Here is a 22,545-nt window from a genome sequence, read left to right as displayed (position 1 = left end):
AAATGTTTATCAGTTTTCTTTTGACAAAATGTTGTAAACAATCTTTTTCTTCCATTTCACATATATGTTCTATGGCATAAAGTCCCACTAGAACCACTGAAATCTATGTTGGTAACTTCAGACAATAGAATAGAATAGAAGTATCCTTTATTGTCCCACAACTTAGAAATTTCTGTGTACCATCAGCAAAATGATGGACAATAACAGAAAATATGCTCACACAAATATAGAATATAAAATATAAAAAACAAGAAAAATCTGAACATGACTGTCACAGAACCATGTTATTTACTCAGAACATGAAAATATTGTATTTGTTCAATCAGATTTTGCTCTAAATATTTACATGCATTAAAATGTCTTCTGTTTTCTTTTATTGGATTTATTTTGAGATGTTTAGATTTCAGTTCTTAGAAGCTCTTTAAACATATTTCAGTAATTCTGCTTCAAATTTTATATAACTTTGTTTACTAGATTGTTATTAACAATTTAGAGGTCAATCTTACGGAGCCCTCCAAGGGACATGGGGAATTTTTTTTCCTTTGCGTTCCCTCGCACAACCTTTTGTGTTCCCTCGCAATAATCTACTGATCAGTTCATGCGGCATAATTAATACTGTAAGCCTTTTTTACGGTGGCCGCCATACTTTCTGCTTTAATACAAGGTTATGTAAGGTTTTTCCATCCATCCATCCATCCATTTTCTTGCACCCTTTTTCCCTCAGTGGGGTCGGGAGGGGTGCTGGTGCCCATCTCCAGCCAACATTTCGGGCGAGAGGCAGGGTACACCCTGGACAGGTCGCCAGTCTGTCGCAGGACAACACAGAGACACACAACCATGCACACACACACTCACACTCACACCTATGGGCAATTTGGAGAGACCAATTAACTTGTAAGGTTTTTCCATGAATGTTAATATCTCGTTGTGAAATTTCTGACATTTTATATATTTTTCCTTAGTATAGAAAGGCACCACAAACTTATGATATTAACAGAAACTTTCCGTAAGTAGGAAAGAAATAAAAACACATCCAAACTATTTGGACTACTCCTGAGTTATCGCGGGATAATAAGTCATCGCATTGTGTCTCTGTTGTGTTTGTTTGAATGGTTTAAAGAGCTGCTGCCATCTTAGCCTTAACAGACATAAACATGCAGTAAATGAATCGATTTTCAATCAGCTTTTTGCACCATACAGTTAATAATAATAATAAACATGTTTTCACTGAGGCTCTGTAAGAGCCATATGAATGAAATAAGTTATTATTGACATGACAGCAGTAGCGGCTTTGACACCTGGTGGTGGGTGTGTCGATGTGGGCTTGACTGTCATCAACTATGAATGGGAAGGTTACTGGTGTGCTGGCTCTGTGTGTATGAGGAAGCGGGTGAGCGGGGTGGTCAGTCCTCGCAAAGTTTGGAGCATGATTATCAAAATGGAATAAATCGATAATTGTGACAGAACAAAGAAGAGGTTTGTAGCTGATTGATACACGGACAGATGAGATTCCCCGAGTTAACCCAGTGCGGCCCTCTACCACCATTAGTTTGCCGTGTTTTATTACAATAAAACGTGTTATTATTATTAACTCTTTGGTGCAAAAAGCTGATTGAAAATCAATTTATTTACTGCATGTTTATGTCTGTTAAGGCTAAGAACAGCACTGAAAGCAGCCCTTTAAACCATTCGGACGAATACAGTTGAAACACAATCAAAACTGTCAAATGACTTATTACCCCGCGATAATAACTCAGAAATAGTTCAAATAGTTAGGATATATTTTTATTTCTTTACTTACGGAAAGTTTCTGTTTATATCATAGGTTTGTGGTGCCTTTCTATACTAAAGAAAAAGATATAAAACGTGAGATATTTCACGAGATATTAACATTCATGGAAAAACTTTACACAACTTTATATTAAAGCAGGAAGTACAGCGGCCACCGTAAGAAAGGCTTACAGTATTCAATTATGCCGCATGAACTAATTAGTAGATTATTGCAAAGGGACGCAAAATTTTTGCGAGGGAACGCAAAAGAAAAAAAATTCCCCATTTCCCCTGGAGGGCTCCGTACAATCTAACCTTAATTTGATGGGTGACTAAAAAAAAAATTGTAAAGCTTTGATGTTAAATAATGCAATGGAGTTGAACATTTGAGTGCACCTGACGTTTTGTAATGTCTGACCTCATATTTATACAGTAATGGTGGCTGTGAGAAAAGCAACTGATTCTTTGCCATTCTGACTTTTGGTAATGTTTCATTGTAGGGTATGCGAGTGCTGGTGGATGCCCGAGACAAACTGGGCATTACCTGGCAGAGCTGTGAGAATGAGAAGCAGGGCATGCTGGTGATGTCATGGGAGGGGCGTGTAGGTACCACGGGGGTGGAGCCCAGTGAGTTCCAACTCTACGTGATGGCACTGAGCGCACTCTGGATGGATGCCGGCATACAGGAGGCATACACACGCCGCTCTGAGTTCCAGCTGGTGAGTAGATTAAGGACAGCTTTCCAGGTTTGTTGTGTTCATGCAGTCTCTTAATACTACAACTCCCTGAAGTGTTCCTTTGCAATGAGATATCAGTAGTTTGTGTAAAACTATTCATTACAGAAAAGCAGATGTCACAGTTTTATCATGCAAGACTCCAAGTTTTCCAGCATGAGCAGCGAGATACACACACAGTGATCAAAAAAACCTCAATAAATTAACCGTTGACTTCAGCAGCAGATCTGCACTCTTTTTTGGCTCTGCTGTGAATTTCAATATTTGAAGCATGTTTTATTCATACTTGTATTTTTTTATACTTTTTTCTTGGCTACTCAAAATAGTTTAGACTAGGCACTTTAAACTGTTTTCCGGCTGAAATCGATCATAACGGCTAAGGAAAAATCTTAGTCCCAATATACTCGTCTGTTGTGAAACAAAATATGTGGAATAACTAAGTTATGGTCAGTTAAGTAATGCATAGGCTTCATGAGGTGCTTTTCCACTAGCCCTCTCTGACCGGGTCGGCCCTGGTCCACTCCAGCCGGATTAATTTTCCATTAGTTGATCCGGCATGGCTCAGCTAACTCAAGGTACACTGTAAAAAAGAAAATATCTAATTTACAGTAAAATATTGGCAACTGTGGTTGCCAGAACCAAAACTTCCAGTAGTTTACCATATTTGCAAAAAAAAAAAAAAATACAGTAAAAGTCAGGCAACCAAAACTGCTGGTATTTTACTGTACATCCCAAAATGTGGTTTTACCGTTATAACTACACCCATACTGTGTGAGGCATTACAGTATAATATTTTGGCATCCGTCACTTTAACAGTTCATAACTGTAAACTTTTTATGGCAACTTACTATAACACATACACTGTCTACATAAGTGAAAAACACAGCAGTTTCCTCACAGTAATCCTGAGATCTGAAAAAACTCCAGCATATGAAGACCTTCCACCATGGAATCCCATTTAAGGGATTCCATGGTGGAAGAAATGCACATCATAAAAGGACTCTTGCTCTGGGTTGATCAAGAGTAACAAATCACCAAGTCTAGACTTTGCTCAGGAGGGTGTGCAACACAGATATGGTCTTCCAAGTCAAAGGTTAAGCTTGAGGCTTATGTTAATCAGGTGTTTACCGAAAGATCCTCTCTGCAGTTAGAAAACAGAAACAAAGCAAAAGTTAGAATGATGTCCTGCATGAACCTCATATAAACTCAACATTCACTTAAATGTTTTTCACATTTGTCGACCTACACACATGGAGACTGGCATTTCAACCAGGCAGTGTGGTCATTTCCGACTGAAAATTCAGAAGTTCTTAAACCTTTGTCTACAGGTGTGATCCTCTCTGCAACCAGACAAAAACAAATGAAGACCTATTTCAGGGAATTTTCTTTCCTTCCATTTTCCCTTTTAGGAGAAACATGGTTCTTGACCACTCATTCAAGATAGATGACACAAGACAAACTCAATGCAGAAAGAGTCTGGTCCAATACCACTGTCCAACAGAAAAAAAAAAGTGACCAAAAATTTCAAAAACAAAAGGGATTTAAAAAGTGAACAGCCCTTTATTTGGTGTGTACATCACTATCAATTGCTTAAGTTTTAGCTTTAAATCTTGTTATTCCATGTTAATGAGTCATTTCCTCATCAAAACATGTTTGCTACATTCTCAGATCCCCATGGCAACCATTTGATGGCACTTCAATGCTTCCTCATACAATGCGCTGCCCATTTATACTAAGCTCCATCTTATTTTAACCCACATGCCTCTCTAGACTAGCAGCAATCTCTTACAACAATAGAAAACAGTCAAAGAATCAAACCTTGTTCCATTACATGCATTACGTGCATCTGAGCTCCTATTGTTAATCTCAGAACAGAGGACCTGAAATTTCAGCCAGACACAAATAGAAAGCAAATTAATTGCTTATTGAGAATAGGGTATGGGACCAGAGATGACCAGCAGCAGGGCCAGGAACCACTGAGGATGGAGAAACACGTTAGTGGCTGTTAAGCTTATTGTCAAATGGGAAACCACAAACCTTCTCAGAAAGTTGTATGAAACCGAGACAGAGATTGGTTCCTCAGGGAAGCAAAGGTGAAACGTCGCCTCCAGGGGTATTGGTAGCAGGTGACAAACTCAGGTGAAATCTGAACTCGGATGTCAACAGGCCAAGGCAGGGTCAGAACCAGAGAGACATAACTTATCTGGGGGTCGGGCAGGAATCCAAGGTCCAGGCACATAAGCAGGTCAGGCATATGAAGGCAATCTTAAGCAGTAGTGATGGGTCCGGTAACACCGATGCGTCGGTGCATGTGTCAAGCCCACAGACCAAAACCCGTGTCGGTGCGCATATTGGTTTCAGCAAGTCACATGACCGATACAGGAACTGTTTCGAAATGACATTAACGCTCCAAACTGTGTCCAAACTGGACACAGTTTGAAACTGTGTCCAAACTGGAAGTGAATCTGTCAAATGCATTTGCCAAACGAATTCTTGATCTTTTACGGAAGAGCGTCAACTATGGAGCAGCTTCAAAGGAAAGGGGTCCGCAGTAGTGTGGGACCATTTTGATCTTATATTGGAAAATAAATTTTTCATTTTTGTTGTTTCATCTGGTTCTTGTCAGTTTCTACTTGATCTATCTGAATCCAAATTCAGCTGAAATTGACTCTTAGTTTACTTTCATATGTTCTGCAGGTTAAGTGTGGCATATGTTTGACTAAACTGTCTTATTTAAATAAATCCACCTTTTCAATGCTGAAGCATTATGAGGCCAGGCATGAGAATGAAGTTCCAGATACACCTACATAAACTCAGATATACAGCCATCCTACAAATTACTCAGTTGCATTTTATAAATTATTTCATATACAGTGAACCCTCGCTATAACATGGTTCACCTTTCACGGTATTGCTGCTTCTCAGATTTTTTTGTGCCGTTTTTTTTATCCAGTGTTCTGCATCCTGATTGACAATATGATTGGTAAAAACAGTCTCCGCGCTTCTTCTCTACCCAAGTGCCAATAAAGATTGGCCATTCAGGAGATGGAAACTGAAACTTTGAATGCCAGCTGGAAAAAAAACTGTGGCCAGTGGCAGCGCAAAAACCCGACCATAGGCTCGCTTGACATTGCTCTGCCGTAGATGCAGCTGTGAATCTCGCGGGGCAGGTTCACAGCTGCATCATGTTTAATGACATGACTCCACGACTCCAGATCACATTAAGGCCCAATTGATGCACGCGCACATCCGCTGATCTGAAAACAGGCTTTGTTCTTTGGTTTCAATGTAGAGTATTTAATTATGCTGTATAATAATTGCAAAAACTAAAAAGGTAACTACTTCACGGATTTCGCCTATCACGGGTTATTTTTGGAACGCAACCCCTAAAAAAAAAAAAACAAGGGTTCACTGTAAATGTAGTGTTTACTTCAATTTTTTCCTACAGCATAAGTTCTCAAAAAAGTGTAACAGACTAAATTTCAAAATGTAAAAAACTTTTTTTCTATAAAAGTTTGTGGAAAAAGACAGTCTATGCATCCTCATTCCAAACACATTCACTTAAATTTTCACTTTATGGTACATGTTCACATTATTTATTCACTGTATACAAGATATATTTTAAATTTAACTGGACATACAATATTCAATAAAATACAAAGACTTAAATCTTATTGTATAGACTAGGTCATCAAATCACTACGTTGCCTGTAGGAATTTTTAATGTCCAGCAGGTGTCGGTATCGACACAGAATCGACACAGTTTTGCTGGGTCGAAATGATACATGACGCCTCATCTACCCATCACTATTAAGCAGACAAATCCAGGGGCGAGGCAGGAGGCAGTGGTCGAGAGGCAGAAACAGGGTCAGAAGCCAGTGAAAAATCCGATGTGGGCTAGGCAAAGCAGGGAAATCCAGGTGACAAGAAACATGGTCAGGCATGGTCAGGCAAAGGAGGTAATGCTGGATATCTACTGACACTGAAGGCTTTCAGAAATCTGGCACTGTCTGTCTGCCTGAGTGCTGAATATAACTGCTGAAGAACAGGTGGATGGCATGAGCCTAATTGCACCGCAGCGCAGCCGCATTCAGGTGAGCCAGATGAGTTTGATTTGGAGAGGTGAGAGCTGAGGAGGAAAACAAAGCAGGCAGACAGGCCAGAATCATAATACCGCAATGAGCTCTGTTAAAAAAAATACCAAGCCTTGCCAGTAAAGCCTATCTTGTTGTTGGATGAGTTGGCAACCTTATTGTTGCCAACGGTTCACGAGATGCATCTTCAATCTGTTTCAGAAAACTGGTTGATTGTTGGTTGAGCTAAATGGTTCATACATTTCCCTGTTAAAGAATCTCAGAACACACTTGGGAGCAATTTACCAATTCAGAACAGATTTATACAAAAGTCTAATATAATAAAATACAAATATGATTGACATTATAAGTTGTTCAAGATTTTTGCATGTTAAAACATACAATGAACTTATGCTGAATGTATTTGAAATTGAGACAGTTAGACTCATTTAATATATTTTCATCATTAAAGCAAATGAAAACATAGCAAAAAGCAGTTAAGTGTATGTAATCACTTGCATGATGTACAAAAGCATTTGCAATTTGCTCAAAGGAAAGAGAGACTGCTTTTTTGATGTACACAAGTGACAATGATTTGAAGATTAAACAACTAGTGCTGAGAATATAAATTCTGCTCTGAGAAATGTATCTAAACTGAGAAAAACTAAAATATTTAATATCGAAATTGCCTTATTTTAAAACCACTTAACTGTCATGAAGACACTGGGATCCACATGGACCCAGTAAATGTAAGAATTTTGGAGGTGACAGTGAAGAGGTTAAAGGAAAATATTAAATATTAGTACTGATACCAAGCTTTATCTACCTCCTAATATTACCAAAGGAGTGAAACAAAAGCTAAAGTGTTCTTCACAGTTTTAACTTGAATGCATGAACATTTCACACTCAAGGCAATGAATGAGTGAACTTGAAAAAGCTGCTTCAACACACCCCATTCAGATGATTGCAATTCAGCAAAACCCTGTTAATCAGCCATCAATTGAAATCATGTGTACTGAAGCAGGGCAACATCTAAAACATGCAGGTCAGTGTGCCTTGAGGACCATGGTTGGGAAACACTGCTCTAGGTCTGCTAACAATGTGGACTGGCTGAAATCAGCAGTCCGCTCATTAGATCATTCACACACCTGCAATAAAGTTATTGCATCTCTGACAGTGCTGTTTACATTATATACATGCATAATATAGGATACATTTATTGGCCAACTGATTAATCAACCAGTCGATTTCTGGGCACCGATTTCCATAATTTTAGAGAATCGTAATTGGCCTATACTTACATGTGAAGCTGATTTTATCCCCTAATCTTATCTTCGTCAGCAAAAGTTTAAAAACCATCCTCTGTCCTCTTCTGCTCTGCAGTGAGAGGTGTGACTGACAGACCAGCCCACAAGGTTAGGTCTGCTCGTTTACAGTTAATAATATTCCCCCCATTGTTGCCAACTCGGTGACTTTCTTGCTATATTTAGTGACATTTCAGACAAAATCTTCTTCGGACTGGCACGTTTGAGTGAACGCTGGCACGTTTTGGAAGCCGCTGCTCCACCGTCTTTCTCCTTCTCTTTTTTTTTCAAAAAAGACCATCGGCCAAATTTAATGTCATGTCTCCGGCAACTATTTGGAGTTGTTATCCGTGGCTTATACTAACCTGGATTGTCCTTTTTTTGGTCCATCACCCGACGACAGCAGTCCTCCAGTACTCTGCCGCGGAACTCTTCAAAATCCGCTTACAGCTACATGGATCACCACCACCAGCTCTGCTTCTCCATCCCGATATCTTCTACCTGCCCCGTAAGAAATACATCCATCGAGGCTCTCGCCAGGTCTTCTGCAGTAACGGACCTAACTCCATTGAATCCACCTGGTCTACTGGTTGTCGTCCACGAAGAAACACCGGTCGCAAAGCTGAGCACAGTGTGCTAGCCCGCGTAGCTAGGTCAGCTAACGCGGGTGTCAATCACAGCACAACGATCAACTTTGGTCTCTAACATCCGCTCACTCACGAGTAAGGGATATCTTGTGCAGGATATCATTTATGACCGAAAGTTAGATTTTATGTGCTTAACTGAAACGTGGCTACAACCGAACGACTTTGCTCCTCTTAAGGACACTGCTCCTCCAGGGTTTGCTTACATTGCTCAACCTCGTGTTTCTGGCCGAGGGGGCGGGAACGCCATAATCTACCGCAAGAAATGGAGGGTTACACCTGTAACTGTCCCTGTCTGTCATTCGTTTGAAGCAACTGTATGTCAACTATCTGGATCAACTCCCACTATAATTGCCGCCTTGTATCGCCCCCCGAAATATAATAAGGATTTTATTTCTGAGCTTGCTGGCTTCCTCACGCATCTTTCTACGATCTCAACAAATGTAATAGTTATTGGGGATTTTAACATTCATATTGATAATCAAGAGTCTCCACTTTCCAAAGACTTCATATCGTGCTTGGATAGCTTTGGACCTCAGCAATACACAACTTTTCCCACGCATACTAAAGGACATATATTGGATTTGATTTGCTGCTCAGGAGTTACACCCACTGACTCTAAAGCGGATTCCCTGCCATTCTCAGATCATTTCTTTTTATCATTTGGAGTTCATATTTCACTTTCTAAATCTAACCCCCCACGTGACATAACCTTCCGTAAAATTAAGGACATTGACCTGGATAATTTATCACATTGTCTTAATAGACTACCTACTGCTGATCATTTCTCTTCCACAGATGAACTATCGGCTCACTACAACAAAAGTCTTCACAACATCCTGAACAATCTTGCTCCACTTAAAACCAGATCTGTTTCTTTTACTCATACAGCACCTTGGTTTAATTTCACTCTTCGACAGTTAAAAACAAAAGGACGTCGCCTTGAAAGACTGTACCGAAAAACTGGTCTCACTGTTCACGGAGACATGTAATTCCAGTCACATTCTTTTATACAAAGATGCAATTTCTTCAGCCAAATCAACATATTACTCCACTTTAATCAATTCTAACAAGGATAACTCCAAAACTTTATTTTCTGTAGTTGCAAATATTACCAAACCACTAGATTCCTTTCTTCCCCACCTCTATACCTCTGATTTTTGTAACACTTTGGTATCATTTTTTACTTCTAAGATAGAAATTATCCATCAGGAACTTATACCCAGTCTCGCCTTAACATCACCTGTCCCAGTTTCAGTTGTTCCTACCAATTCATTCTCGGTCTTCAGCCTTCCCTCTGTTGATGATGTCACCAAATTAATTCAAAAATCTAAATCTTCCACCTGCCATTTAGATCCTCTTCCCACTGTTCTTGTTAAAGCGACCCTCCCCTCTCTTCCCTGTCATCACTAAAATTATACATTCTTCCCTTACTACTGCTGTTGTTCCCTTGGCTCTCAAAAACTGCAGCAATAACCCCAATACTTAAGAAACCTGGTTTAGATCCCAATGAACTCAATAATTTTCGTCCTTTCTCAAATCTTCCATTTATTTCAAAAATTCTATTAAAGACAGTTGCTGCTCAACTCCATTCTCATCTTTCCAGCAATAATTTATATGAACAATTCCAATCTGGCTTCCGTCCACTCCACAGTACAGAAACGGTGCTTCTTAAAATTACAAATGATATCCTTCTTGCTGCTGGCTCTGGTTTACTATCGATACTCCTTCTCCTTGATCTGACTGCGGCTTTTGATACAATTTCACATAACATTCTTTACTCTTAACTTCCTCAAATTAAATTCCAGTAAAACTGAACTTCTCTTAATTGGTACTAAGTAAACTTGATAATTTCTCCATTTCAGTTGATAACTCCTCCATTTTTCTCTCCCCTCAGGTTAAGAGTCTGGGTGTCATCCTCGATAGCACCCTCTCTTTTGCCTCCCATGTCAATAATATCACTCGGTCAGCTTATTTTCATCTCCGAAATATTTGCCATCTCCGTCCTTCTCTCACTCTACTCTCCACTGCTGTTCTGGTCCACAGTTTGGTCACATCTCGTTTAGACTATTGTAATTCTCTACTTTTTGGTCTGCCACAGAAAACTCAGCATAAATTACAATTGGTTCAAAATTCAGCTGCTCATATCATTACACAGACCCCTTTAATTCATCACATCACACCTATTTTACAACAGCTCCATTGGCTTCCAATCACATATCGCATCAACTATAAAATACTTCTAACTTTTAAAGTAATTCACAACCTCACATCTTCAAATCTCTCGGACCTCCTTCACATTGCTACACCCACCCGTTCCCTCAGATCCTCTTCTTCTGTCCATCTCACCGTCCCCCCTGCTCATCTTGTCACTATGGGGAGCAGAGCATTCAGCCGCTCTGCTCCCAAACTCTGGAACTCACTCCCACCTGATCTCCGGAACATCGAGTCTCTCCAATATTTTAAGTAAAAACTCAAAACCCATTTGTTTGAACTAGCATACAATCTTTAATTATCTTTGTACTGTCTTATAAATCTTGTTTGTGTTTTTATGCTTTTTATTACCGGTATGTATTTTATAATTTGCTTGTTTTTATGTCAAGGTGACCTTGGGTGTCCAGAAAGGCGCCTACAAATAAAATGTGTTATTATTATTATTATTAAAAAAATTTCATATCAGCCAAAATCAAAATCAGCAGGTCAGGCTTTTTAAAGATCGGTAACAAGAGATTGGCCAGAAAACTGCAATCGGTGCAACCCTACACACATATTCATAACATTTTTTGATTAAATAAATTTCTCTTAAGCATTTCTCCAATAGCTAAAAATGTAATTTATACCAGGTGAGTCTTTCTCCACTGTGAATGTGGATTGGTACTGGACTGATTCTGTGCCTTCAAATGATTTTAACCCTTTCATGCATAGTGGTCACTACAGTGGACAGCTATCTAAATGCCATTTTCTTGTGCTTTTTGTGGATTTTTATGTTATAAATGCACACAGACCACTGAAGTGGACACGAATGCATCACTATCAACTACAGCATAGAGCAGCTCAACGATGTAGCAGCCTGACATAAAAACATTTTGCTAGACATTGTCAAACATCGAGAAGTTTTAATTATTATCAAACGTTATCAAACACAGCGTTTTGAAGCCAAAAATACCTCAGGACTCGGTAATGGCGGCTTGTTGAGGAGGACGTGCTCGCCTCGGCTCCGCTACCTTTCTGTGAAATCCTGGAAAATACTCGTTACAAGTGACACTCAACGACATTTAAAACAGCTGTGATGCCTCTCCCACAAAAGAAGCCCAGTAAAAACTCCAGTAAGCCGACTCAATCGAAGTTATCTAACTTCACTTCTAAGGTGAGCTCTGAAGCTAGCTGTGAAAACAGCGAGGCTAACACCACCGCGTGCGAGACAATGGAGGAGGAACACTGCGAGCTACATGAGAAGCACAGGACGGTTGAGGCTGGTTCGGAGGCAATACTGGCTGCAATTGCAAATTTGAAATCGGATTTCTCTTCCCGACTGGATGGTATTTTGTCAGCAATAGAGAATGTGAAAAAAGATGTTAACGAATGCGTCGAGCGGGTTGGTGAAGCGGAGGTGCGGATATCTGCAGCAGAGGATAACATCACCAACCTTCAAGCTAGGGTCCAGGTTCTGGGAAATAGAAATAAAGACCTCGAAGGGAAAGTGTTGGACTTGGAGGCCAGATCGCGACGATCAAACCTGAGACTGGTTAACCTTCCCGAGGGCGCAGAGGGAGAGGACGCCTGCGCCTTTCTGGAAAAATGGCTACCAGAGGTTCTGAATTTGGCACCGCTACGCACCGCTTTGACCGTGGAGAGAGCGCACCGGCTGGGCCAGAAAAGCACTTCAAACACCGTTGCACCACGGACTCTTATTATGAAGTTCTTAAATTACAAAGATAAAGTAACTGTGATAAGAGCTGCCAGGACGAAGGGACAGATCCTATTCAAGAACCACTCGGTGAGATTTTACGAGGACCTCGCAGCCGGTGTGCACAAAAAATGGAAAGAATTTGATGGCGTGAGACAACAACTCCGGGCCATGGAGATACGATACGGCATGATTCCTCCTGCTCGACTGCTGGTGACACACAACGGTCAGTCTCGCATCTTTAACCAACCAGAAGAAGCAGAGAACTTTGTAAGGACTCTGAAAGCAGAAGGCGGACCTGGGTGAGACAATGACGATACCGTTACATCATAACATATTAACAGGGATGGACAATTATGGTTTCTAGAGAGAAGCAAAAATAAATAAGGATAAATAATCTGCCTATTATATTTTATGCATGCTATCTCAGAGGCTAACAGCCAATAGCCTATTTTTATTTACTTATTTTTATTATTTTTTGGATATATTCAGTAACGAGTTTTTTATGTAGCGGGGTGGGGTAGGATGGGGTAATCAGTCATAGTCGGTTGGTCCTCACTTTTTTGTGTGGAACAGCCTCCAGCTGTTAGATGAGTACCAGAGTATTAAAGGGGTGGAGGGGGGGGAACAGAGTTTGAAGTTTAAAGGGGTACGCTGTTCAATGTTCATTATTACGGATGTAGTTTTTAACATCCAGGTGTTCTTGGTTTCTTTGTCTTTGAATAACTTTAAAATACCAGGAAGCCCATTGTGTGTTACACGGCATGTCCTGTGGGTTAAGAATTAAAATGTCTTCTTGGAACTGCAGGGGACTACAAAAACTAAAAAAAGTTAAACAGATAATGACTAGGGTGAAATCTTTGTGCTCTGATATTGTGTTATTTCAGGAAACTCACTTGTTGCCTGGTCAGGAGGCGAGGATTGGCAGGAGGTGGCAAGGCAGTATATATTCAGCACCCTTTACTTCTCAGGCAAGAGGGGTTATGATTTTGATTCATAAATCTATACCATTTCACGTGACAAGGGTTATTAAAGACAAGGCTGGGAGGTACATTATTCTACAAGGCACACTTGTCACAGAAAAAATAAACCTGATAAATATTTACGCCCCAAATGTTGATGACCCAAAGTTTTTTCAAAATCTCTTTCTTACAATTTCCTCACTGTCTGGCAGCTGTATTATAGCAGGAGATTTTAATTGCACACTGAACCCAGAAATGGATAGAAGTTCAGGTACCGACAATTCTCATTCTAAAAGCAGACAAACAATTCAACACTTTATGAAGGAACTTAATTTGATGGATATTTGGAGGGATATGAATCCCAAGGGCTTAAAATACTCATGCTATTCAAATACACATAAGTCATATTCGCGTATCGACTACTTTTTAATTTCATCCATCCTGAAACATAAAATAAGAGACTGTCAATATGATAGCATTTTAATATCTGACCATGCACCAAATTCACTAATTTATGAGGATTTAAGACTAAGGAGAGACCCCCCTAGATGGAAATTTAAACAAAAATGGCTGCTAGACCCAGAATTTATGTCTTTCATAGATAATCAAATTAACATCTATTTTGAAATCAACACAGATGAAACATCACCATCCTTAAGGTGGGAAGCCTTTAAGGCCTATATAAGGGGTCAGATAATTAGCTTTACAAGTTATAAGACAAAACAAACCTATCAAAAAACAAAAGAGTTGGCAGCAGAGATTGAGCTGCTTGAGAGGGATTATTATCAAACGCTATGCCCAAATATCCATAAAAAGCTTCTAATTCTAAGAACACAGTATAACGAACTTTCTGCCTCTAAAGCCGCCTCGCAACTTTTACGCCTTAAGCAGTCGTTCTATGATCAAGGGGAAAAGTTAGGGAAATTATTAGCCTGGCGACTACGACAATTACAAAATGAGGAATCTATTACCTCAGTCGAAAACAATGAAGGCCAGATTGTTACAGACCCATTAGAAATCAATGAAATTTTTAAGGTCTTTTTTGAAAAATTATACAGCTCAGACATAATGCATAAGGAACAAGAGCAAAATGTTTTCTTAGATACCCTCCAAATTACTAATATTTCAGAATTAATGAGTACAGATCTCAGTGCAGCTATAACTAAAGAAGAAATATCCATAGCAATAGACAATTTGAAAGCAAGTAAATCCCCAGGTCCAGATGGGCTACCGTCAGAATTTTATAAGAAATTTAAAGCTAAACTGCTAGACCCCCTTTTTGACATGTACTTGAACTCATTTGAAAAGGAAATTCTTCCTACCTCCTTAAGAGGAGCCCTGATTACTTTGCTACCCAAACCTGGCAAGTCTTGTAATAAATGTGAAAATCTAAGACCAATAAGTCTTCTTAATGTCGATTTAAAGATCTTATGTAAAATTTTGGCCCGAAGATTGGAGAGAATATTACCTGAAATAATTACTTGTGACCAAAATGGGTTTATTGTAGGAAGACAGGGATTTCATAATGTGAGACGAGTGTTGGATATTATTTATTATATGGAAGAAAAAACAGACACAGCTTTGTTATCACTGGATGCCGAAAAGGCTTTTGATAGAGTTGAATGGCCCTATTTATTTGAGATATTGAGAAGATTTGGCTGTGGGGACAATTTCTGTAGGTGGGTTAAACTTTTATATAATGAGCCTTATGCTGAAATAGTAACAAATGGAGTTATATCTAAACCATTCAAAATTAAGCGAGGATGTAGGCAGGGGTGCCCCCTGTCCCCTTTATTATTTATTTTAGCAATAGAACCGTTGGCCATAGCGGTGCGGTCTCATAAAAACATAAGAGGTTTGACAATAGGCCAACAGGAACATCGAATTGCTTTATTTGCTGACGATGTCATTCTTTTTTTGGAAAAGCTGAAAGATTCTATTCCAGCCTTGTTAGATCTAATAAACACATTTGGAAGAATATCAGGATATAAAGTAAATAAAGACAAATCTTCGTTAATGTTACTCAATTCAGAAGAAAGAAACAGTGTTGGGAATCCCTTCCAATTCAAAATGGTAAACTGTTTTACATACTTGGGGATTAGGATAGTACCATGTATCAGTGACATTGTTGCAGTTAACTATAACCCCATGATGGACTCAATTATTGCGTCGGTGGACAGATGGACCAACCTGCCCTTGTCACTTATAGCACGAATTAATGTTCTTAAATCCAACATAATGCCCAAACTTTTGTATTTATTTCAGAACATCCCACTGCCGCCTCCTGCCAATTTATTCTCGGCAATAAAAAAGATTTTCATACGCTTTTTGTGGAATAATAGAAGACCAAGGTTACGTTTGTCACTTTTATACCTTCCATACGACAGAGGTGGCCTTAGATGCCCCAATCCACTTTGGTATTATTGGGCAGCTCAATTGAGGACTATGATGTATTACTTTGCAGAGAAACCGGTCTTGCCTTGGGTTAATATCGAAAATTGTTCTGTATCTCTCCCTCTTCCTCAGTACATTTACTCGGAAAAAATCAGAGTACTTAAAAAAAGGACAAAAAACCCTATAGTCAAAAATATGATCTTGGTTTGGTATCAGGTTAAAAAGTATTTAGGCGACTTCTCTTCTCTATCACGCTTCAGTCCGATATGGGGTAACCATTTTTTCCCTCCAGGCAGGGCAGATCCTGGTTTTAGGAAATGGGCTGAAAAAGGTTTAAAGACAATAGGTGATCTGGTGGATTCAGAGGATGGGTTTATGATGTCGTTTGAAGAGTTGAAGGATAGGTATGATATTCCAAGTAAACATTTTTTTAAATATTTACAGGTGAGAAACTTTATTAGATCATCTCCAAATCAGAGTGAGTCCATCCCCCCCCTGTCCTCTTTAGAAATTGAAATGAAGAATGATTGCTTTGGAAAAGGAATCATCTCTAAAATATATTGCATGTTAGTGGAAGGATCCTCGGAGTCTTCTTTAAGGAAGCTCAATGCCTGGAGGGAGGATCTACAGGAGAACTTGCCTTCAGAGGACTGGGAGAAGGCGTGTGCTGAAGCACAAACACAAACTACCAACACCCGCCTCAAAGTACTACAATATAACTGGCTAATGAGAACATATACGACACCAGAAAAGCTTAACAGGTTTAATGGTGCCATCCCAGACCTGTGTATTAGATGTGGAGAAGAGAAGGGAACATTCTTCCATTGTGTCTGGAAATGTAAGAAAGTTCAACAATTCTGGAGGGAGATTAAAGAAGCTCTAGAGGCTATCCTAGATATAAAACTAGCTTTGGACCCCAAAGTGTTCATTTTAGGTTTGTATCCTGATAGACATCATATGTCGAGAAAAATAATTACTGCTATGGATTTATGTTTGCTACTTGCAAAGAGAGTCATAGCACTTTCATGGAAAAGTACCATAAAACCGAAATTCATTACCTGGATTAAAGAAATGTCCACAACATTACCATTGGAAAAGATTACTTACATTATAAAAGGGAAACTCTCACTATTTCAAAATATTTGGTGCCCTTTTATGCAATATATATTAAGCACGGATGTGAGGGGTGGGGCGGATGAAGGATAGTTGGTCCCCTGCAGTACAGTGTTCTAAGATAATGTCTTTTATTTGTATACTTGATTTCTTTGAAATATACATTAAAGTTTGTTTTTCTGAACCACAAACATTACTAAAATGATTTGGATTAACTCTTGAAAATAGGGAAACCATTGTTACCATAATTGTTTTTTGTTTTTTCTTAGGGTTGTCAGGGGTTTGGGGTTAAGGGAGTTGGTTTGCTTTTCTTATAAACTCTGTATGTAATAGGTGCTGCTCTAAGAAATCTCAATGTCTTGACTGGCAAAGAAAGGCAAGTTGAATGATGGACAAAAATTTAGCTACTCTTTTATTTCTTTGATACGAGAGCACACTTATGTTCTGTGTATTATTAAAAGCATTGTTGTAAAACCAATAAAGATAATGTTGGAAAAAAAAAATACCTCAGAAATATACAATCAACTGAGAATCAACTAATTTAAAGTTTAAACTCAGTTTCACACAAACACAAAGACCCTAGCATAAATGTTTGGCTGTTGAACTGGACCATTCCAGGTCGCTATCAAGCTAGCAGCTTTACAATTTTTTTTACATTACATTTCCAAGGCACATTAAAACAAACATTTATCTTGGCTTTTTTCTATACTTCCTCTTTTTTTTCTCCCTCCCTGAAGGATAAGTCCTTTTTTGAGTCATTGTTTTGGTTATTTATCTTCTGACCGGAGCTTTGGACATTTGGATGCTCTGCACATTACATGGCAGCTGGGTGATTCTCTGAATTCGGTGAGTGTTGGGGTCTATGGTTACTTAAATAATAAACCACAAGAAATTGTGTTTTTGAACGCTGCATCTGTTGAAAGACTCTTTGAACCTCCAAGAAAATATGTCTCCCCACCTTATGCATGAAATCCCAAACATTAATACGAATTTCTTTGCTGCTTAGGTGGCTTTAAATTCAACCCCGTAACAGGACAATTTCATCCCTCTATTAGTATAACTGCATAACATAATTAAACTAATTCTTCCAGTTCCTTTGAGATCACATGTCCCTTGATTAAAATAACTAATTGTAAGTATATTTTATTTGTTTCTAAATCATAATAATTAGACTAAGTAGATTATAGCAACTTGATGTAAAAGCGCTTCTCATAAATCATGAAAATACATTTAAAAATAAAAATTGAATCAGACTTTTTTATGTTTTTGAATCATTCCTTAAACTTTGCATACATTCCAACAGATATTAGTTTAATATTTGCTGTTATTATAAAGAAAATACAACAATGTATTGACCCCAGACTGTTGTGGGGTTGGACACGCAAGGCTGGCTTAACAACAGTAAAACGTTCAACCCCGTAACAAAGTCACCATTTTTGTAACGGGGTTGAACGTTACGGGGTTGAAGATTTTCACTAAAAGTTGCCATAAGTTCACACCAGCTAGGGTATGGAGCAACATTATGATATGATGAAAACAAGAAATTAATATGTGTTTCAAAGACCATTCTTTACTTTTTCCCAAACAACAATAAATATCATTTACGTCCGTAACAGTGTTGAAAGGTTGAGCTTGACGATGATGCTATTTGGGTAAAAAATAATCAAATAAAGGTATGAAACTTCCCTAACACTTAAATCTATTTACAGTGTGAGCAGGAAGAGACTTCAGTGATGTCACTTCCAGGGTGCAGAGGAAATTGAACTGAACCATTATTTATAAAAAGGAGGAATTAGTATGTCGTTACGGGGTTGAACAAAACTTGAGGGACATAATTAAAAAGTGCTATTTTATATAAAATTCATGTATTTTTCTCATAATTCTTTAATACAATAACTTGCAGTTACTGGCTATTTTTATTTGTTTAATATTCATTGAGAATGAACATTGGTCAGTGGGGACATGCTCATTTGGCTGATTTTTAATATAATATTTTTCAAAACAGGATTTTTAATATATATATTTGCATGTTACATTACCAAGACACATGGATATTTACATTTCTTGATTTTCTCAAAAGATTTTGTTTGCATTATATGAAAATCTTTGAGATAAACCTGTGGGACACAAAAGGCACCGAATTCGGAGAATCACCCAGCTCATAATGCAGTACCTACCGCGGCCTCCAGGGGTCCCAAAGAGCAATTTATTCTTTTCTTTTATCCATAAAATAATTATTTCTACATATATGATCAAATATATATTATTATAAAACCAAATCACTTCATAGTGAAATTGTGTGTTTTTGATATTATAATGACATTTTACTAAAAAAAAAATGTACATAATCAGCTCTACTGTGAGGGGGGCCCTTAAGTGGCCCTAGGGCCCTAAGCGGCTGCTTCATTTCCTTGTGCCTTGGGCCGGCCCTGACTTCTGCCATAACAATAACTTTAAGCATATGCAGTCTAAAGTATACCTGAAATAATCGAAGCATCTTGTTACTGTCCGGCTCAGATGGCCGCAACAAAACATAGGGAGGACACGACAACCAGAATCATTTTAAGGCATTTATTAAAAAAATTATTGATGATTGTTAGGGGTGATGAGCGGCAGCCCAAGAAGTGATGCACCAGCGCGTGCTCCCTCAGCCTGGTCCTTCATCTGGTGCGGATCTCAGTCATGGACCAGTTGGCCCCCACAAGTCTCTGATCCCAGGACTAGCCAAGTGACGACTCCCACAACGTGTCAAGCGATCTTCTGTGCCACACACCATCTGGCTCCAGCTCAGGCTCTGCCTCTAGATCTCATCTGGGTCTGGGCCTGGATCTTGTCTGGACCTGCATCTCCATGAGTGGAATGGGTGCTCCTTAAATATATCCAGGTGGACACTTAATCATAGGAACCTCTCACAATCGAGAGGTATTTCTCCGCTGATTTGCAGCAACACTCAGCAACGGAGAACCTTGAGGTTCTGATAGTAATGGTCTAAATCAGTGGTCCCCAAACTACGGCCCACTTCCACATTTGGTCCGGCCCCTTGAAACAATACCAGGGAGCATTTCGATTTTTTTTCATATACTGTATTTTCCGGACTATAAGCCACTACTTTTTTCCTCAGCTTTGAACCATGCGGCTTATAGGCCCGTGCGGCTTATATGTGGATTTTTCTTCAACCACCAGAGGACTCTTTAGCAGCAAGTGAATCATTGGAAGTCAAAATTGGAAATAAATGAAAGTGAGGAACCTGCGACCACCGGCATGAGGACTAAGGCTTGAGGCCTTAGTTAAATAGCATTGAGGGGAAAAAGATTTTTTTTTTAGGTTTTGTTGGCTCTAGTGGCCTTTATTTGAAAGTAGTTTGACAGGAAAGAGGGTTATGAGAGATGGGGGAGACATGCTGCAAATGTCCAAATGTGGACCGAATTTGGCCCACGGGCCATAGTTTGGGAACCACTGATTTAGACCATTACTACCAGAATTTCAAGGTTGCTGAGTGTCGCTGCAAATCAGCGGAGAAATGCCTGCAGCTGCTGCTCTCCAGACCGTTATACGGAGAATCTTCCCACTGGGCTAGAACCGAACCGAATCACACGTTAACCCATTATAGAGAGCAACTTGCCACTGGAAAGTGTTGTAAGAGGCCCCTATGGAGCTCGGGTAACTGTTGTGCAGTTTGTAGCTGTACTCTAACGATCAGACCAAGTTTAATTTGTGACAGCAACAGGTGTGTTTTGAATGTGCTCCAGAAACAAAAAGGCAGTGTTTCTATGATAAGTGGTAGATGTCATTGCCTACCGACAGAAAAGGAAACAAAAAGAATTTGGCAAAACAAAAATCCAAACTTTCAGAGAACCCAAAATGCTTTATGTGTGCTTTGTTTCATTGTGTGGACAAAAATACAACGAAAGAAAATCCGCAACTGCATCCGAAGCAACTGAGTCAGTGAAGTAGCTAAATGTGCTATATACATGGGTTGAGCTTTGCCCCTGCGTCACCACAGCATCCCGATTTTTAGTTTTTTTGAATAATACTGGAATCATTATGAGAATTTGAGGTATACATATTAGGATTGAATAGATGGCAGTAGTGTAACAATGTTGGATGCAAGCTGCCGTTGAAATCTAAAGAAGCAAAGGAAGAAGCAGAAGAAGAAGAAGGAGGCACCCATTTTCATTTAGCACATGCTAGTAGCAGACATGAAGGATCAGCACTTTTACTGCTACAGTTACCGTTCGGAAACTACCGTAATCAGTACAGTTAAATCCAGGGATGAATATATATACAGTGGGGCAAAAAAGTATTTAGTCAGCCACCATTTGTGCAAGTTCTCCCACTTAAAAAAATGAGAGAGGCCTGTAATTTTCATCATAGATGTACCTCAACTATGAGAGACAAAAGGAGAAAAAAAAATCCAGAAAATTACATTTTCTGATTTTTAAAGAATTTATTTGCAAAATATGGTGGAAAATAAGTATTTGGTCAATAACAAAAGTTCATCTCAATACTTTGCTATATACCCTTTGTTGGCAATGACAGAGATCAAACGTTTTCTGCAAGTCTTCACAAGGTTCTCACACACTGTTGGTGGTATTTTGGCCCATTCCTCCATGCAGATCTTCTCTAGAGCTGTGATGTTCTGGGGCTGTCGCTGGACAACACGGACTTTCAACTCCCTCCACAGATTTTCTATGGGGTTGACATCTGGAGACTGGCTAGGCCACTCCAGGACCTTGAAATGCTTCTTACGAAGCCACTCCTTTGTTACCCGGGTGGTGTGTTTGGGATCATCGTCCTGCTGAAAGACCCAGCCACGTTTCACCTTCAATGCCCTTGCTGATGGAAGGAGGTTTTCAGTCAAAATGTGATGATACATGGCCCCATTCATTCTTTCCTTTACACGGATCAGTCGTCCTGGTCCCTTTGCAGAAAAACAGCCCTAAAGCATGATGTTTCCACCCCCATGCTTCACAGTAGGCATGGTGTTCTTTGGATGCAACTCAGCATTCATTCTCCTCCAAACACGACGAGTAGAGTTTTGACCAAAAAGTTCTACTTTGGTTTCATCTGACTATATGATATTCTCCCAGTCATCTTCTGGATCATCCAAATGCTCTCTAGCAAACTTGAGACGGGCCTTGACATGTACTGGCTTAAGCAGGGGGACACGTCTGGCACTGCAGGTTTGAGTCCCTGGCGGCGTAGTGTGTTACTGATGGTAGCCTTTGTTACTTTGGTCCCAGCTCACTGCAGGTCATTCACTAGGTTCCCCCGTGTGGTTCTGGATTTTTGCTCACCGTTCTTGTGATCATTTTGACCCCACGGGGTGTGATCTTGCGTGGAGCCCCAGATCGAGGGAGATTATCAGTGGTCTTGTAAGTGTTCCATTTTCTAATAATTGATCCCACAGTTGATTTCTTTACACCAAGCTGTTTACCTATTGCAGATTCAGTATTCCCAGCTAGGTGCAGGTTTATAATTTTGTTTCGGGTGTCCTTTGACAGCTCTCTAGTTTTGGCCATGGTGGAGTTTAGAGTGTGACTGTTTGAGGTTGTGGACAGGTGTGTTTTATACTGATAACAAGTTCAAATAGGTGCCATTAATACAGGTAACAAGTGGAGGACAGAGGAGCCTCTTACAGAAG

The 22,545-nt window shown here is 39.4% G+C and overlaps 1 protein-coding gene across 4 annotated transcripts in view; it reads left to right on the top strand.

The window, feature by feature from the left end:
* Window positions 1-22,545, top strand: part of gna12a (guanine nucleotide binding protein (G protein) alpha 12a) — a 120,984-nt gene that overhangs the window by 65,299 nt on the left and 33,140 nt on the right. For 3 of the 4 annotated variants that reach the window (XM_008405562.3, XM_008405576.3, XM_008405568.3), the window contains one exon: window positions 2,271-2,489. The exons of the other annotated variant lie outside the window; for it this stretch is intronic. In XM_008405562.3, the coding sequence (XP_008403784.1) occupies window positions 2,271-2,489 (219 nt within the window). The remainder of the gene's footprint in view (window positions 1-2,270; window positions 2,490-22,545) is intronic. 4 annotated transcript variants of the gene reach the window in all.

The sequence above is a fragment of the Poecilia reticulata genome, chromosome 1 (genome assembly GCF_904066995.2).
Source record: "Poecilia reticulata chromosome 1, P_reticulata-male-v2, whole genome shotgun sequence".
NCBI lineage: Eukaryota > Metazoa > Chordata > Actinopteri > Cyprinodontiformes > Poeciliidae > Poecilia > Poecilia reticulata.
The sequence above is the reverse complement of the archived record's forward strand: the minus strand, read 5'-3'. Positions and strand labels throughout refer to the sequence as shown.